Genomic DNA, 15,634 nt, shown 5'->3' with positions numbered 1-15,634 from the left:
GTCGGAATCGGATTATCCGTGCATTTAAAATTGGTTGTCATTGTTTGACGCTTGCTTTCCGACAGCTCTACTGTGCATAAATGTGTGGGAAAATGGGGCGACCATACCAAACAATTTGGCCATATTTTGTTGGAAACTAATTTGAATATGTAAATAAACAAAGGCTTGCAAACAAAGGCAGTCAGAAAGACAATTTCTAATCAGACAATTATTAATAACCTGTTTCAGCGGACATCAAATGCTTCGGCCGCCATCTTTTGCAGCTAGCCTTGGTTGAATCTAACGACAAAGGAACAAATAAGGTAAATTAAATAGAACTAGAAACTAAAACACTCATCAAAATGACTAAAATTCATTCCTTTTCAGTTATTTTGTTGCTGAAAACATTTAAAATATTTTTACAGAGACCGTGACGGATCGCGACCGACCACTGTGCGACATTCTGATGTGTCCGCTTGCATGGGTGTATGAGTGCAATTATTACGTTTAGCGTAAAAAGGCGCAGGCAACACAAACAGCAGCATTAGCGTAGCATTTGCTTTGACGCCCGATCTCTGCACCACAGTGAATGGGAATGTTCCAATCGCGCATTGTTCCGAAAAGTGCTTTGTGAAACAGGTTGATTACCGTGCGTCTAGTGTTCCGCCGTTTCGGACACCATTCTGATAAAGGTCCCGTAATCCTTCCGTTGTGCGTTTTGCGCGTACCCTAGCGCCTCCGGAATCGTTTGCGTGTGGTTTTGACAAGTGAGCGTTTGAGCGTCGTGCGCGGACACCAGCGGGGAGAAGAACCCCGTGAAACTCGTGAAACTTTCCCGTTACAAAATCGTCTTTTTCCCGGCTGCCCTACGCACCGGTGAATGGTGTGAAGCGTCCGCTGGTAAAGCCTACTCCGGTTTGGTGTTTTTGTCCGCCGCACGATTGTCCACGCGCCAGCATCGGGAGAGAGCGCGCACCGTCCGAACATACATACACGCACGCACGCATCGACACGCACACAGCCGTAGCACGGTGCAGATCGGGCAAAAGGCAGAAAAACCGAATTTGTGTGTTGGAAATACCGCGCGCGCGTTCGCTCGCTCGCTCGCTCGTCGTTGGCATTCGTAGCAGCGCGATTATCGGTCGTCGGTTGGTCGATTCGGACGATTGTCGCTCCGCTGAGGGCGCAGCAAAACAACCCACCACATCTCAGCAACAGCAATCCGCACCTGTACCCTGTATCCGCTCCTATTCGTCACCCCCAACGGAGGGCCCCATCGTGCCCCACGGAAAGGAAAACCCTTTTTTTTGTTTTTCGTTCCCATACGCATACACATACGCACGCGCCCCAGCTAGTGAGAACTCCACCAGGCGGCAGCAGCAGCAGCAGCAGCAACAGCAACAGCAGTTGGCAGGCAGGCGCACACTGAGGAGAAAACTCCACAATCTCTATTCCGTAGCCGTCGTCGTCGTCGTCGTCTGTCGCTTTGTGTTGTTGGCCCCCCCTCGTTGGCATCACTGGGATATCAACGCCGAGGACGGTAACTAAATTCCGCGTGAAAATATCTGCCCGAGTCCGAGGGGATCGGGACCGATTCAGGACTTCTGTGAGGCTTTCGGTTTCTGTCATCATCATCGGTCGGTCGTCGTAACACCGAACGCAACGGGCAGGCGGACATTCGGCGACACCATCATCCTTCGCAAGTTTTTGATTGTCCTTGCCGCGCGCTTGCTGTAGTCAAACCCATCGCCGTCTCCGTCCCCGTCCACCGCCAGAAAGGCAGCGCTCAATGGATTCGGAGATTCCGGAACTTTCGGACGAAGCCGAGGAACACGTCAAACTCGACAACGGTGAAGAGGTAAGGTATAAAGCGATCAGTGCAGATGCTGCAAAACCGTGCAGTTGCATGCAGGTTGCGTACGGTGCTATGAATATCCCGTGCCTTTCTCCCGGCCCTGCCCGCGAATGCACCACCCTTGGGTGGGGTAGGAAAAGCGCGAACATGGTAAAAAAGTCGATAAACGAAGGACAATAGTGCGTTGTTGTGTTGTTGTTGCTGTTTGACGTTTGACAGTTGTGTGTTTTGCTTCGTGCGTTGTGAAAACACTAGTGTGAACATCCAGGAATGCTGTGCACTCCGTGGACCCGTTGCCATGGTAGTAGGTTAGTGCCAAATTGTGTCAGAAATCCAAACCAACAACCAACAATTTGTCCTGCAAGGATGTGCCTAAAACATTACAGTTTTCTGTCCAAAACCTCCTTGGTCCTAGGTGCCGTTATGGCGCTTTTGTACATGGTCAACAACAACAGCAGTCCAGAAATCGTCCGTTCCGCGCCGTAACCCCACCAGAATCGCCGATTGCATTGACAACGGGGCGACAAAAACAACAACACAAAAAAACCGACCGACCATGCCGCCCGATCGGGCCGAGATCGATCGGACGGCACGGAGTTACGCCGAACGTATAGCGGGAACGCATTACGAATATGTCGGTCAAATCTCTGGCCGCCACTCTCTAGCGCGCTAGCATATTCAACAGCAGTGGGAAGAAAACGCGAAAAGCGAACACGCCGTGTGTGTCATCGGTGTGGCTGCGTGCCCCGAGTGAAACACGGCACAAACACAACGGATAGGCAAGCACGCACCCACACACGCACGCACGCAATATCTCTTCGCTCGTGTGACACATCAGCAGCATCGAAACGCGGTCGTATCGCAATGTTCGCGATCGTCGTGCGTCCGTCGTTTTCCTATCGCGGCGGACATATTTTTTTCAGTCTTTCCTTTGGGGGACTCGGCGACGGCATTTCCCTACCGTTGGAACCCTGCACAGTCGGCAATGGAAGCGGCAACAATGCGCTGGTCGCGGATTTGCTGTGCCCCGAGGGACAACGCCAATGTAAAGGCAGTAAATTCTTTCCTACCACAGTTCGCAATTTTATCGCCACACTACGTGACGTAAGTCACAATGTTGTGGGTAGTGGGACGCAATAGAAACATGAGACAAAAAGCCTACAAAGTGTGGAATAAGAGCAAGCAGAGGTTTTGACTTGTTCGCTCACCGAATGTTCCTATATTCCAATAAGATCAAAAAAATGTCGGGCCTAAGATGAATTCCCAACATCATGGTAATGTTTATTACGCTTTTATTTTACGCTAGCCCGGAAATGCCGATTATAAAATTTGCGTGGAAATAAAGGTGCCCCAGCGAGCAACCTATGGTTGCGCATGGGTTGTATGTGTGCAATATGCGTGTGCGCACAAGGGAGTACAATTTTTCCCGTACTTGAAGTGATTGCCTCCAGCAAAAATGGGGGAGCAATATTATCAAAAGTGCCCCGAACAAAACCTTGCACCTTGTCAAGCAACATCTACCACCTGGTCTCGGCAAACATCAACGATAAGACACTTTTTCGTGTGAAATGCCTCCTATCAACAGTTGCTATAGCAATGGAATATAGCAATGCGAGGAAAATTTTTAAATGTCACTTTATTTAGTTGACATACTGCTTTGGTGTGTTTTAGGTGTCGTTTCAGGTTCATTTTTTCTTCATGTTTAAAACGGTCGCAGCAATTGACTCCCACGCTCCTCTTGTACAGAGCATCATGGACTAGTGATAAAAGTTGGCAACAGAATGCGCAAGCACACTCATGGTAGCACTGTGAAGTGTCTCAAAAAGAAGGTTTAGAGCGCACGAAACATCGCGAGAACCTACAGGATTGGAGCAACGTTACAAAGATCGGCGTTGGTTATTATCGTCCCCACTGTGTTCCACCGTTCGCTAGAGATGAATGGCGACAGCAAGTCAGCGCACACGCGAACGAGATGATGCTGCTGTACCCTTTCCAGATGACTGATGATCGTTCTCTGTCGAAGATCTGTCGGCTCGCTGGATCGTCGGGGCGCACTATTCGACGACCGTCTCGAATGCATTCTGGAGCGTTTCGTGTAATGCTTGACGTTCGTGTGGTTTTTTTTTTTGTTTCGCCGCGTCTTCCTTCACGTTTCATCCCCCTAGCGCGGTGATGATGTTCCAACCCACCCACCCCGAGCTCGCGGAGTTCTTGGTATCCACGTCGGTGGGCTTGGCCGTTCGGAAATGGTCGTGAAATTGTGGTCGGGTCGGGTCGGTCGGAATTCGCTTCTCTGCCTTTATGTTCGTTCCGTTCCGTTTTTCGGGCGGCTGTCGGTGGGTTTGTTTACGTTTTTTCCCTTTTTTGCTTTTATTATTATCGCCTTCGGTGGCCTCCCGTGTGCGTCAAGACTTTCCTCACCTGTCCCCCCTTATTGCGTTCGACCCCTCACGGCAAACCTGTGAACGGAAGTGCATTAACGCACCCTTCACGACGCGACGCCGGCAACACACCTGTCCGACCGAGAGAAAAAAAAACTGGTAGGGCATGCTCTGGAAGCTTTTCGGCCCGGCCCTACCATTTGAGGGTAGGCTGAAAAATCCGTTATGGCCTTCGGGGCTGGACCAAATTATGGAACATCCGACCAGCAGAAGGAGGAGAGGGGGTTGTTCGGTTGTTGTATCCGTTCAATCGGCCGCAAAGACAACGCAGCTTCGTCGTCGTCGTCATCGGTCGCGTCCATGTGTTCACTCGGCTGTTCAAGATATGCCTCCCGTATATGTATATACAAACACACATACACGCACACACACAAGGGGTTCCAGCTGATCGCACGAAGAACGCGAACTCTTCCCCGGTTCGGGCCACATAGATTGCCCTCCACGATTCGCCGATATACATTCGGGCACAGTGCGATAGGCAGGGCAGCGAACATCTTCGCGTACCATACGCACATGTGCACGTGGCTTGCGCCACAGACAACGTGTGGCCGTTTGCGTAAAGCGTCTCGCACCAGCGACGCCGCATTCGCACCAAATATGTACACACCGGTCCGCCGGACGTCGTCGATCGTCGATGAATCAGCCTGTCTCGGCGATCCTACGCGGGGTCGCAAAGCAAATGTTAAAGGTCAGCGTGGCCGACGACAAAACCCAAGGAAGGTGAACGAAAGTGGAGCACATTTTCGGGCTCAGTCAAGGCTTGCGTTGCAAACGGACGCGCGTGGTGATGCACGAAGAACCACCGTCAGCATACGACAGCTATTTTCGAGCCGCCTTCGAGTTGCCTTCAATGAAAGTGGAAGAGCCAACAACTGACTCTGAGCACTTTAGCGACGGCTTTCTTTTTTAATTCGTTCTCGATACGGCTGCGAACATTCGGATAAGTCTATTTTTCTTCCACCTCCGTTGGTGGACGTGTGGCGAAAGGCTGGGTTACTTTCACTTCCAAGCAATTTATCTCCCCTATCCGGATGGGCCCTGCCATCCTGACGGCGGCAAGAGCAATGGCGCTCGGATGTACGCGAAGAAGGCATACATGCGCAGTGCCGTAGTTTCGTTCGAATTCGATTGAAATAGATATTGGACGCCGATATACTGAGTCCCCCCGTCCCTCCCCTCCATCCCATACAGTTGCAAAAAAGGGCTTTACCATGGGCACGTACAATTGTGCCGGCAATACACGAATGATTGTGTACACCGAAGTATTTTAAGGTTCTAAACGCATCACACTTTGAGGGGCTGATACAAATTTTCCATTAGGTATAGCTGTTCTTTGATACATTAAGCTAATAAGATTGGTAGCAATGAGTCTCCAATTCTGATTGACATTACTTAACGTGCCTTAATCTCAATTTTTGAACATTGAGTAAGGCTTCTAAATTAAGGTAGATAACATTGTTGCCCAGGGATTTAGACAGCACATGGCGAATAATAAATTGCGCAAGCGAATAAAATAAACGGGAAGATTGATAGCGAAATACAAAATGCAAATAAATATCCTATCTATTGTAAAACCCTGTATTTAAATAGAAAGTTCACCATCATCATATATTTTTCTTTGTCGTTATAACGTAAATGGCAGTTTGGTTTGGTAAAATGCAAGTCTGATGTACAGATGTTCATTTGGCTGTACATAATTCACTTCTTTGGCAACACAATCAAGAACCATCGCGAATTCATTATGACATCCCATAAAGAATGTTTCTTCTCCTCTTTTAGGTTGCATTACCTCCACGAACCCGGCTAGTGACCACCACCGACGTACAGCAGGGCAATACCGTGGTGCAGGTGCCTGTTTCCCTGCCGGTCGGTACGCTAATCGGTGGAGCGACCTTCAACGTACTCACCACGGAACAGATACAACACTTCAAACCAATGATTTGCGTCGACAACAATGGTTTCGTCTCGAGCAGTACGGTGGTCGGAGATTTGGGCAATGAACTGAAACAGGCACATATCGTTATCCAGCAGCAGAGCTCATCCGACACCAACAACCAGCAGCAGGATGATTCGGGCCTGGTGGAAAGTGGCCAATCGCAGAACAATTCCCAGCAAGGCTCACAGCAACAAACCACGCAGGAGTATCGGGTCGAGGGTGGCAACAGTGCGCTGGCGAACCATTTGGCCAACGTGGAGATACTGCAGGTGCGCTGTAAAACGACGACCGGCGAACTGTACAAAAGCCGGCTAGGTTCCGGTGGACGGGGGAAATGCATCAAGCATAAGGACGGTTGGTACACGCCGAGTGAGTTCGAAAACATTTGTGGCCGTGGTTCGAGCAAAGACTGGAAACGATCGATACGGTACGGTGGGCGTAGCCTGCAGACGCTCATTGACGAGGGTATCCTGACGCCGCACGCCACGAGCTGCACCTGTTCTGCGTGTTGTGACGACGAGTCGGGAGAAAGTGAGTGTACCACCTCTTACAACTTCTGAATAATGTGTTGTATTAATTGTGCTGGTACTACTACATCTATCTATTTTACCTTTCCAGCCGCAACTGGACCAGTGCGCCTCTTCACACCTTACAAGCGCCGACGAAGGAACCAAAGCGAACACGAATCACCACAGCTGGACAAGAAGAAGCGCATCGTGGTGACGAGTGGTACGACAACGTCGGCCGGTGGGAACGCCACCAGCACATCGGGCACCATTGTGAACAGTAACAATACACCCAGCGCGAACGCGAACAATGCCATCATCAATAGCAATAGTACGACCACCACAAACAATTCCGCCATAACTAATCAGCAGCAGGTAGCGGTACAGGCTGCCCAAGTACATGCGGCCACCCGGCAACAGCTACACCAAGCGACCGCCACCATAAATGCAACACCCATCATCACCAACAACACGAGCACCACAACGACCACCACGACCGTGAAGGTTGTCCAGCAGGAACAGCAGCAGGAGCTCCAGAACGAATTGATCACCACCAAAGAGGAACCGTGGCAGACGTTAACGGAGGGTATTGACTCGACGACGGAATTCGTGGACCAGCAGACGCAATGTAAGCTTGGTTGTGCATTCTACACCTTCGTATTAGTGTTTGCCCATTCCGCTTGTCGATATCTGTGGAGGGATATGGAAATCTTCTTGTCTATTTCTGAGGTGTAGAGTAAGAGTATCGGCAAACATCCTTCGGACAGTTCTTCCAATGTAATAATTGTTGGACATCCTTAGGGAACTATGCAATGGACTGTTTGATTAGTTATTCATTCTTAGAACTAAGAATTTATCCCCGTTGACTCCAAGATAACAAGTCGTTTTTACAACAAGATAGGTCCTCCATAAAATCAAACTGAATCGGAATGTCTTCCTTACAAGCGCTACAATTGAATCAAACAAAACTAAAATTAACAATTCACTACAATAACAAAGTAGTAACCAATATTTCTAACTTCTTTTATTCTAGTGTTAGCTGAAGCGAACCTACCCTTCGAACGGATGAAGTCATTCTGCACCCAGCTAACGAAAATGGTGCAAGAAATGCGGAAATGCATTGTGGAAACGCAGGAGATGCACAACCGCCAGCTGGAGTGTATGCAGCGCGAACGGGATGCCGCAATACTGACGGTGACGCAACTCGAACAGGAACAAAGCATAAACAGCAACTGCATTCCGCCGGGATCGATACATGCAAACAAGAAGGTACACCGTGCATTTTTTCCGAGGGAAGCACTCCGCGATACTAATTCCTTATTTTACCCCTCTCCCCTGCCGTTAGTGCGCCAACTGTAACCGTGAAGCGTTGGCCGAATGTTCACTGTGCCGAAGGACACCGTACTGCTCGACGTTCTGTCAGCGGAAAGACTGGATAACGCATCAGAACGAGTGTGTCCGCAGTACGCAGGAACCAACGCATCAGATAATGCTGATAGTGGACGAAACGCAATAGCCTTTAATGTTCTAATCGGGCCTACCCGGAAGGGTAAAGCAGCTGGATCGGCGTGTACAAGTCTAAGGATCGATCTCCGCTGGGTTCCGATGATGAACATAAAGGTGCTTACACACACACACACAACCATACATATAAAAATGCAGAACCTCACCAACCCAACGCAATACCATGGTCCGGTGTGGTTAGATAGTTTGCTAGCTAGCAAAATATTCCTATTCAATAATTTCACTAGATGGAAAACTATCTGCCAGTTTCAGACCGGATGTTACTGTAAAAAAAAACAAGAGATTTAATCAGTGCACTGGCAGCAACTTTAGCGACTTTTTCGAACATTTTTTTTTTGTTATGATTTTTCTTTTATTTTTTTTGCTTTTTCGTTTACCAAAACTGTTCTATTAAAGCCAGTGCACGAAAGGTAACAACAATTCTTCTAGTTGAGCTTTTGCTCTTGAACACTGTCGATGTGTTTTGTTGAGATGAAATAAGACTTACAATACTTCTGCTCGTCACTGGAGCATGATGAGACTAAGCAATGATAACACACACACACGCATACTTTAAATTACGACACTCCACTAGCAGACTTGTGGATGCCCTATCGAACCGGTACACAACTGAAATTGTGTTCGTTTGTGAGGTGCGTTCAAAGGTAGTTTCAATACCCCAACAAAACGGAGAGTCAAGAAGGAACAAATGTATAAACATACTTAGAAGGAAAGTGTAAAGACCGTATATATTTAATAGTAATATTATTGTATTATTATACATACGTTTTGTTATGTTAGATGAATTCAGATCAATCACTACTATTCGCGGGATGTATATTTAAGTAGCTGAAGGTATCCTTTGTTTCACCGTACGCCCAGATTACGTACAAGAATGTTTTATTTTGAAAATATTTCTACTTCGATTGTCGGTGGTGCATCCATCCAATACGTGCAAAAGCAACAAACACGTAGCGTTCGTGCGTGTCAATTTAATGTGTAATTTTTAGTCATTAGGCTTGTGGATAGGTAATTTTAATGGCAGATGGAAGCAAATAGTGGGTGTAAGGAGCAAAGCTAATTGGTCCCAAGGGAGTGCACAAGAACATTGTATTAAATTACGTTTCTGTCGTCGCTAATAGCTCCTTTAACCGGTATGTTGTACTTCTCCGTACCGCTGCTACGCACGGAAGTGCGGTTGGTCATATAAGAAAACAAAAGCAAACAAGAAAACAATTGTAAAAAGAAGAGGTTTTTATGTGTTCGTTTGGAAAAGAATGAATTATTAAAAAAAATGGCAAACTTTACTTCTTTTTCGTTATTATTGTCTTGTGGTATAGGTAGTTTTTTTATTCACTTTTGTCCCGTATAGCTTATTAGTTGTTGGAATTGCTAATCCGTTTCGTTAGTTGCATGATTGTTCTTTCTTTTTTTAAACATTGTAGTAGCAAAGTTGTTTGTTATATCGTTTCTCAAGCCTTTATTTATTTGCCCTGCAAATATGCTGCTCGACTGCTCATTCTTGAATGCTTTGTTTAGGTTGCCTTTAGCGAAAAGGTACATATTTTTAGCGTTGTTAAGACACATTTACGCTAGCGGGAAAGATTTTCTTAAACAAAACATAACCACAAACTTCCTTACTACTAACATAAGGCAATGTAGGACTAAAAATGAAGCAAAATGAACTGAATATTTGGAAGGACATATGTTTTACTCCTTTCTTCCTGTGTTACACATTCATTCGCAAGCTGTGCATGGGAGAACGTGGTATATCGCATTTGCCGCCGCGTGTAAAGTGAACGTTTCTCAATGTGTATGCATGGGCGATAAGGAATGGAGGACCATCGGGGGATGATATAGCGAGTCAACGATAACGCAGTATGTGCGATGTAAAAACCAAATCAATCACATTTGAAATATTGATGTAATTATTCGTACGATTTTTTTCCTTGCAATTAACAAGTGTAGTAGCGAATTAGTCCATTTAGCCATAACGACCAAACGAATCGACGATATTAGAACTCTAACTGGCGCAACGGTAACGATTCAATCTGTGGTGCGACTTATTCAGTAAAAAAGTTTGTAACATTATTTCTATATTATTAGAAATGAAATAACCACTTCAAGACAGCTACCCTGACAATGATCCAACAAAGAAGAAAGGAATACTGCAAGTGATTGTGGAGGAAGGCAGAAAAGTTAAGTAAAATTACCTCTCTTATTCGGTGTGTGCATTTAAGCACAACAAGGGTACGCTTTTTCTCCCCCTGAAAAAACAACTTTTTGTGTGCTTGTCGAATGACTCCGAGTAACCGATAACCGTACATCGGATTCCAAACAAAACCATTCATCCAAATAAAAAAAAGGTGTCTAGTGTGTGTCGTGGACGTGCGGTAAACGAAATTTTATACAATGAAATGCAATTATAGATGTGAATATTTGAATGTAGCGTGAAACCCAGGAACGGCATACATTAGCCAAATGCAGGATCTAAATTAGATTGCTGATGTCGTACGGAAAGAAAAAGAAATAAACATTTAAAACACCGTAACGAATGTAAACTGTAAATTGATCAATTTGCTGCATTACCGATTTCTATCGTGGAGGACACGAACAAATGAGAAACTGAATGATCGATTGTTTTTAAACCTTTAACCAACATATCCAATACATACGCAACAAATCTCTCGAGAAATTCCGTTTAAACTCATTTTTGCTCTTTATTGGAAATATACAGTGGCAGTTACATGTAGGTTCGCTCTTGTTAGCTGTAAATTAGTTGTGCCTTTTGTCCGTTCGCGTTGCTTTTCGGTTCGGTCGTCTCGGTGAGGTGGCTACCGTGGCTGAATCCTTGTTATTACCTGTCGCCTCCACCCGACGAACGGCACTCAGAGGTGTTAGTACAACCGCAGCACGCTTTAGCCGTATCGGACTCGAAGTAGAAACGCCACTGCTACTCTCCGAACTGCCGGAACTAGCCTTCCGGCCGATGGCTAACCTTATCGAGCTTTGTTCGATTGTTTTAGCTGTTGTTGCGGATCGTTGTTCACGCAAACGTTTGCTGCCCGTCGGAGATCCACTTTGCTGACTGGCGGCCAAATTTTCGATCGCCTTCGTTCGGCTGGATGTTCTTGTGGGAGTTTTTGTGGGGGTATTTGAACCGTTACTCGTGGGTACGCGTTTCGACGACGCTACTGGGGAAGCAGTTTCTGACTCAGGATTGTTTTTCGACCATCGTGATGTTCGGGTGATGCGGGCGGGAGAACTTGTGGTAGTTGTTTTGTTCGTTTGACGTGTGGCTTTCGTTGTTGTTCTCGTGGGCGAACTCAGCTCCGAGAGAGATTTTCGCGTCATAACCTTACTGTTGATCGCATCCAAGCGAGCAGCATGGCGAGTAGCACGTGGTAATGTTCCAGGCATAGCGACGAGTTTGCGTTCCGTCAACGTTTTGGCCGCTGCTATGCTCAGGGGTCTTGCTGAACGGTTTGTGCGATTGATCTACAAAGGAAGGGAATTGTTATAACCTTTACGACATCTTTTAAAATAAAGTTTGCAATAAAATGAAACTTACCGTAGCGTTTGGCGATGCTTCAACAACCTCGCTATCCGATGAGGACAACGAAGACGAATTACTGGATGACGTTTTACGGTTCTTACGGGCGCTAGTCCTAGCTGGGACCGTTGACCGACGTACCGTTACATTAGAAAGATCAGTCGATTGCCTCTCCGATTGTTGTGTTTCTGGAATCTCCAACTCATCCTCTGACGTGCTCGAAAACCCATGCTCATCCGAACTTTGCTCGTCGTTTGTGGCCGGAATTTCAAAATCATCGTCCGTATGTGCGGTTTTCGGTGGGACCGTCTTAGACGTGCCAAGTGCTACCCGCAACCGTGCCGATGCCGCTTGTATCTTGAGCAGGGTCGACGCATCGGGCACTTTGAACTTTCCATTGTCCGATAGCTCGTTTATTGGAGAACGTGGTACGAGAGACCGTCGCAGGGATCGGACTCCCGAATCCGGTGGCCCCGGAGCAACACTATCATTAGCTCTTGCCGGCGACATCGTTGGAGATGCTGGACCCTGCGTAGACTTCAAGGGTGATGCAAACAGATCCGTATCCGAATCTTCCTGGAGTATTGATTTGTTAATCAGCGGCCGTTCTTCGGACCGTTCCCCGTCCTCGGTCGGTTCCTGCTCCTGTTCTTCCTCGTCCTCGACTGGTGCTTCGTCGTTCTCCTCCGTCACGGGTGTTTCCGCTCTTTCCTCATCTGCAGCACCATTAGGGGCCTGGATTCGCGTCGAGGAAAACGTGATCGTTTCCCGAATCTTGCCCAACATCATCTCCCGGAAGGTGGTCAAATTTTTTATCGTCTTCACATCCAGGTAGGGTTCGTTCAAAATTTCACCCGCCGTATTCGCCAGATCGGACCGCAGTATCGCATCATCCTTAATGTCCAGCACGAGTAACTCCTTGCTCAGCAACTTCAGCAGATCCTTCAGTGTAATGTTGTCACGCATCACCCGCAGGAACGTCACGGCGATCGTGTTGTGTGGGTTAACGCCGGGATTGCAGAAGACGGGCCGGGTCGAGTCCACCACGAACTTTATCACCGATTCCGGCCGTACCTCAGCCAGCGGACTTTCGTTCGGTGCTTCCAGCACGTGGAACAGCGTGTTCAGCAGTGCCTTCTGCATCAGCTCCTGCCGACGCTTCGCTATCAAGCGCTGGAAAAAGATGCCCAACATTTGCTGCATTTCCGGTTCGGTGGTCGGATTAAAGTAACGCAACAGCAGCTTGGACATGATGTCGGCCGAGCTGCACCGTCCGCGCAAAATCAACCGACAGAAACCGTCGATGATGGCCGAACAGATGGCATTGTCGTTGCACGTATCCATGAAGTGGACGGCCATCTTGTAGAACTCATTACCATTGCAGGACACGCTCGTCGAGTCGTCGTGGTAGCTGGTGTTGTGCCGACTGAACAACTGCCGCGAGCTTTTGTTCGTACGTGAATCATCCTTGTTCACGTCTTCGCTTTCCAGGTCAAAATATTCGAACCCGTTCTTGTCGAGCAGTTCGAAAACACACTCGAATGCCGTCTTCCAGAGGCGCGATGAGGCGGTGTTGAGGAACTGCTGGTACAGCAGCTGGAACGTTTCCTTGCTAAGCCCGTCATAAAGCATGCTGAACGCGGTCGCGGTCCTCAATGCCCAGTTACGCGTGGACAGCTGGCCCGACTGTACGTGGCGGCTGATAAACGTCGGATACAGATTACACACCGGCGGTGTAAGAGAACGCACCGATGGACCGTTGACGAGATAGAAGCAGATCTGGAGACACTTCTCGACCGTTGCCTGTGTTACTCGGCGCGGTTTTAGCATGGAATCGCGGAACTGCAGTGTGATGGTGCTGGTGTCATCATCGACACTACTGGTAGACAGCGACATTTCGTGCACGAGCGGTTTCACCAGATTGGCGTACTGCTCGTTGCACAAGTTTACCTCCTCGTTCATCAGCTGAGCACCGGCGTAATCCTTCTGTGCGGAAAGTGCACTTTCCTGCTCTTGCAGCTCCAGGATCTTCACGCGAAGCGATGAGATTTGCAGCTTGAGTGTCGTCATTTCCGGATGCTTCTCCAGGTAAGCATCGACTAGCTGGCGGGAGCTGTTAGAAACGTCCTGACGCGACGGTTCAACCATGGAACTCACCAACTCAACGAAGAAGTTCAACCGCGTCTCTACGTCGGTGATGAGCTTCTCGAACGTTTCCATTATGAGCCGAACGTTCACCTCGAACAGATTTTCATTGCGGATGATGTCCGACAAAACCTGCTTCAGATTTTCCCGCCCAAACTCATCGCAAAAGTCAAACATTAAAACTATCTCCAGCAAGATCTGCAAACTGCACTGCACGTACAGTTGGTGCAGCTTATCCATTGTCTCGGGCTGACCCGGTGAAGATATTTGCGTATTCACACTCGTACTGCTATTTGCGGTTTTCATGAATGCGCTAGCGTTTGGGTTTGCCACAAATCCCTTAAGGTACTCGCAAAATTTGCTCAGCTCGACCATATAGCCTTCCAGGTCGTCGGAATCGGTCTTTTGCAGGTACTCCAACATCGTTTGCCAGCAGATTAAACGCTCAATAGTGAGTTCCTCCAGTGGGACCGTTTTTTTCTCTCCTTCAAAATTCAGTAAACTGGCCATTTCTTTAACACCTTTTTTGCTGCAAAGAGGGAAAAAAACATTTATTATAAGTTATATCGTTGTCTAACCGTACTAAGAGACGACATCTTACTTGAAAATTTCCATCAGAACCGTTTTGGCGGCTTTCCGGAAACGATCCATCTCTTTCTCGTCCGAATCCAGCTTTAACGCCTCAACGAATGCGACATAATCCCGCTGGTATGATTCAATCCACTGAGGAATCATGACGTTACGCATCACATCGCGTACGGCCTGCGAGTGATCGTTGAGGCCTTGCTCGAGGAACTTTAACCTCTGCTCGATCTTATACTGGCGTACCGGGTAGCTACTCATCTGCATGTACGTGTGGCGACGCACTCTCTCATCCGCATCCCACAATCGTTCCAGTATGTAGGGAATCAATCGATAGTTCCGTCCCAGGGAGGAGATGATTGCCTGCCGCACCTTCGGCGATGGATCCTTGTCCAGGTGATACACATACGCGCGCACCACGGGATCCTCGGGTGAACTCGGATCCTGCAGGCGCTGCAGTGCCAATACGGCCTGTACCCGTACGTGCTGCGAAGTGTCCCGTATCCGCTCGAGCATGTACCGTAGAATCTTATCGCAGATCGTGTCATCCAACGCCGCATCCGTGCCCAACGCATTCAGGATCAGGTTTACGAGTTGGCAAATCCGGAACCGTATCCGCTGTATGTTGCTAATCGTGGTGAGCAGCCAATCGAACATTGATGCCATGATCGGATGCGTAACAGCTTGCCCACTGTACTCGGAATCGGCCACAAATTTGGCACTAAACTTAAGCACATGATTTGCATACGAGTTCGTTTCGTCGTGTTCCATCTGTCTTTTAATCACTTGTATGAATGATTTCATAAACGAATCATGCTGCACGCTGGTGTACAGTTTCTTTAGCTGCTTCACCAGCTTCGCATGCGTGGTTTCACTTTGTTGCGCACTTAGCACCGTCTGTATGACGACGGTTGAGAATTTCACTGTTTCCGCCGTATTAGCCGTAGCCACCACAACTTTCCGTTTTCGCGGGGCCATTGTTCTTACAGGAAATATTATTAAACCGAACAAAACAACAACACAACTCTTAATCTAGTGGGAAAAGCGACGCCTGATGTTGCTGTTGCTTGTGCGTCGTTTGCTCTGTTTGACAGAATGCGTCGTTGGTTCAAATTTGATCGTTAGGCCAAGGTC

At 47.7% G+C, this 15,634-nt stretch overlaps 1 protein-coding gene across 1 annotated transcript; it reads right to left on the bottom strand.

Moving 5' to 3' along the window:
• Positions 1-1,716: 1,716 nt before the first annotated feature.
• On the bottom strand, positions 1,717-15,478 carry LOC128713144 (condensin complex subunit 3). Its single transcript, XM_053808005.1, has 4 exons — positions 14,520-15,478; positions 11,792-14,447; positions 11,006-11,718; positions 1,717-1,954 (listed from the first exon to the last, which is right to left on the bottom strand). The coding sequence occupies exons 1-4, from the start codon at positions 15,476-15,478 to the stop codon at positions 1,717-1,719; spliced, it is 4,566 nt and encodes a 1,521-aa protein (XP_053663980.1).
• Positions 15,479-15,634: the final 156 nt, after the last annotated feature.

The sequence above is a fragment of the Anopheles marshallii genome, chromosome 3 (assembly GCF_943734725.1).
Source record: "Anopheles marshallii chromosome 3, idAnoMarsDA_429_01, whole genome shotgun sequence".
NCBI classification, from domain to species: Eukaryota; Metazoa; Arthropoda; class Insecta; order Diptera; family Culicidae; genus Anopheles; species Anopheles marshallii.
The sequence above is the reverse complement of the archived record's forward strand: the minus strand, read 5'-3'. Positions and strand labels throughout refer to the sequence as shown.

Coding starts and splice junctions, on each gene's coding strand:
- LOC128713144 (XM_053808005.1), bottom strand. CDS start 15,478: ATGGCCCCGCGAAAACGGAAAGTTGTGGTGGCTACGGCTAATACGGCG. Junction 14,448..14,519: donor GTTCTGATGGAAATTTTCAA/GTAAGATGTCGT, acceptor CCCTCTTTGCAG/CAAAAAAGGTGTTAAAGAAA. Junction 1,955..11,005: donor GCAACGCGAACGGACAAAAG/GCACAACTAATT, acceptor ACCCCACCCAAG/GGTGGTGCATTCGCGGGCAG.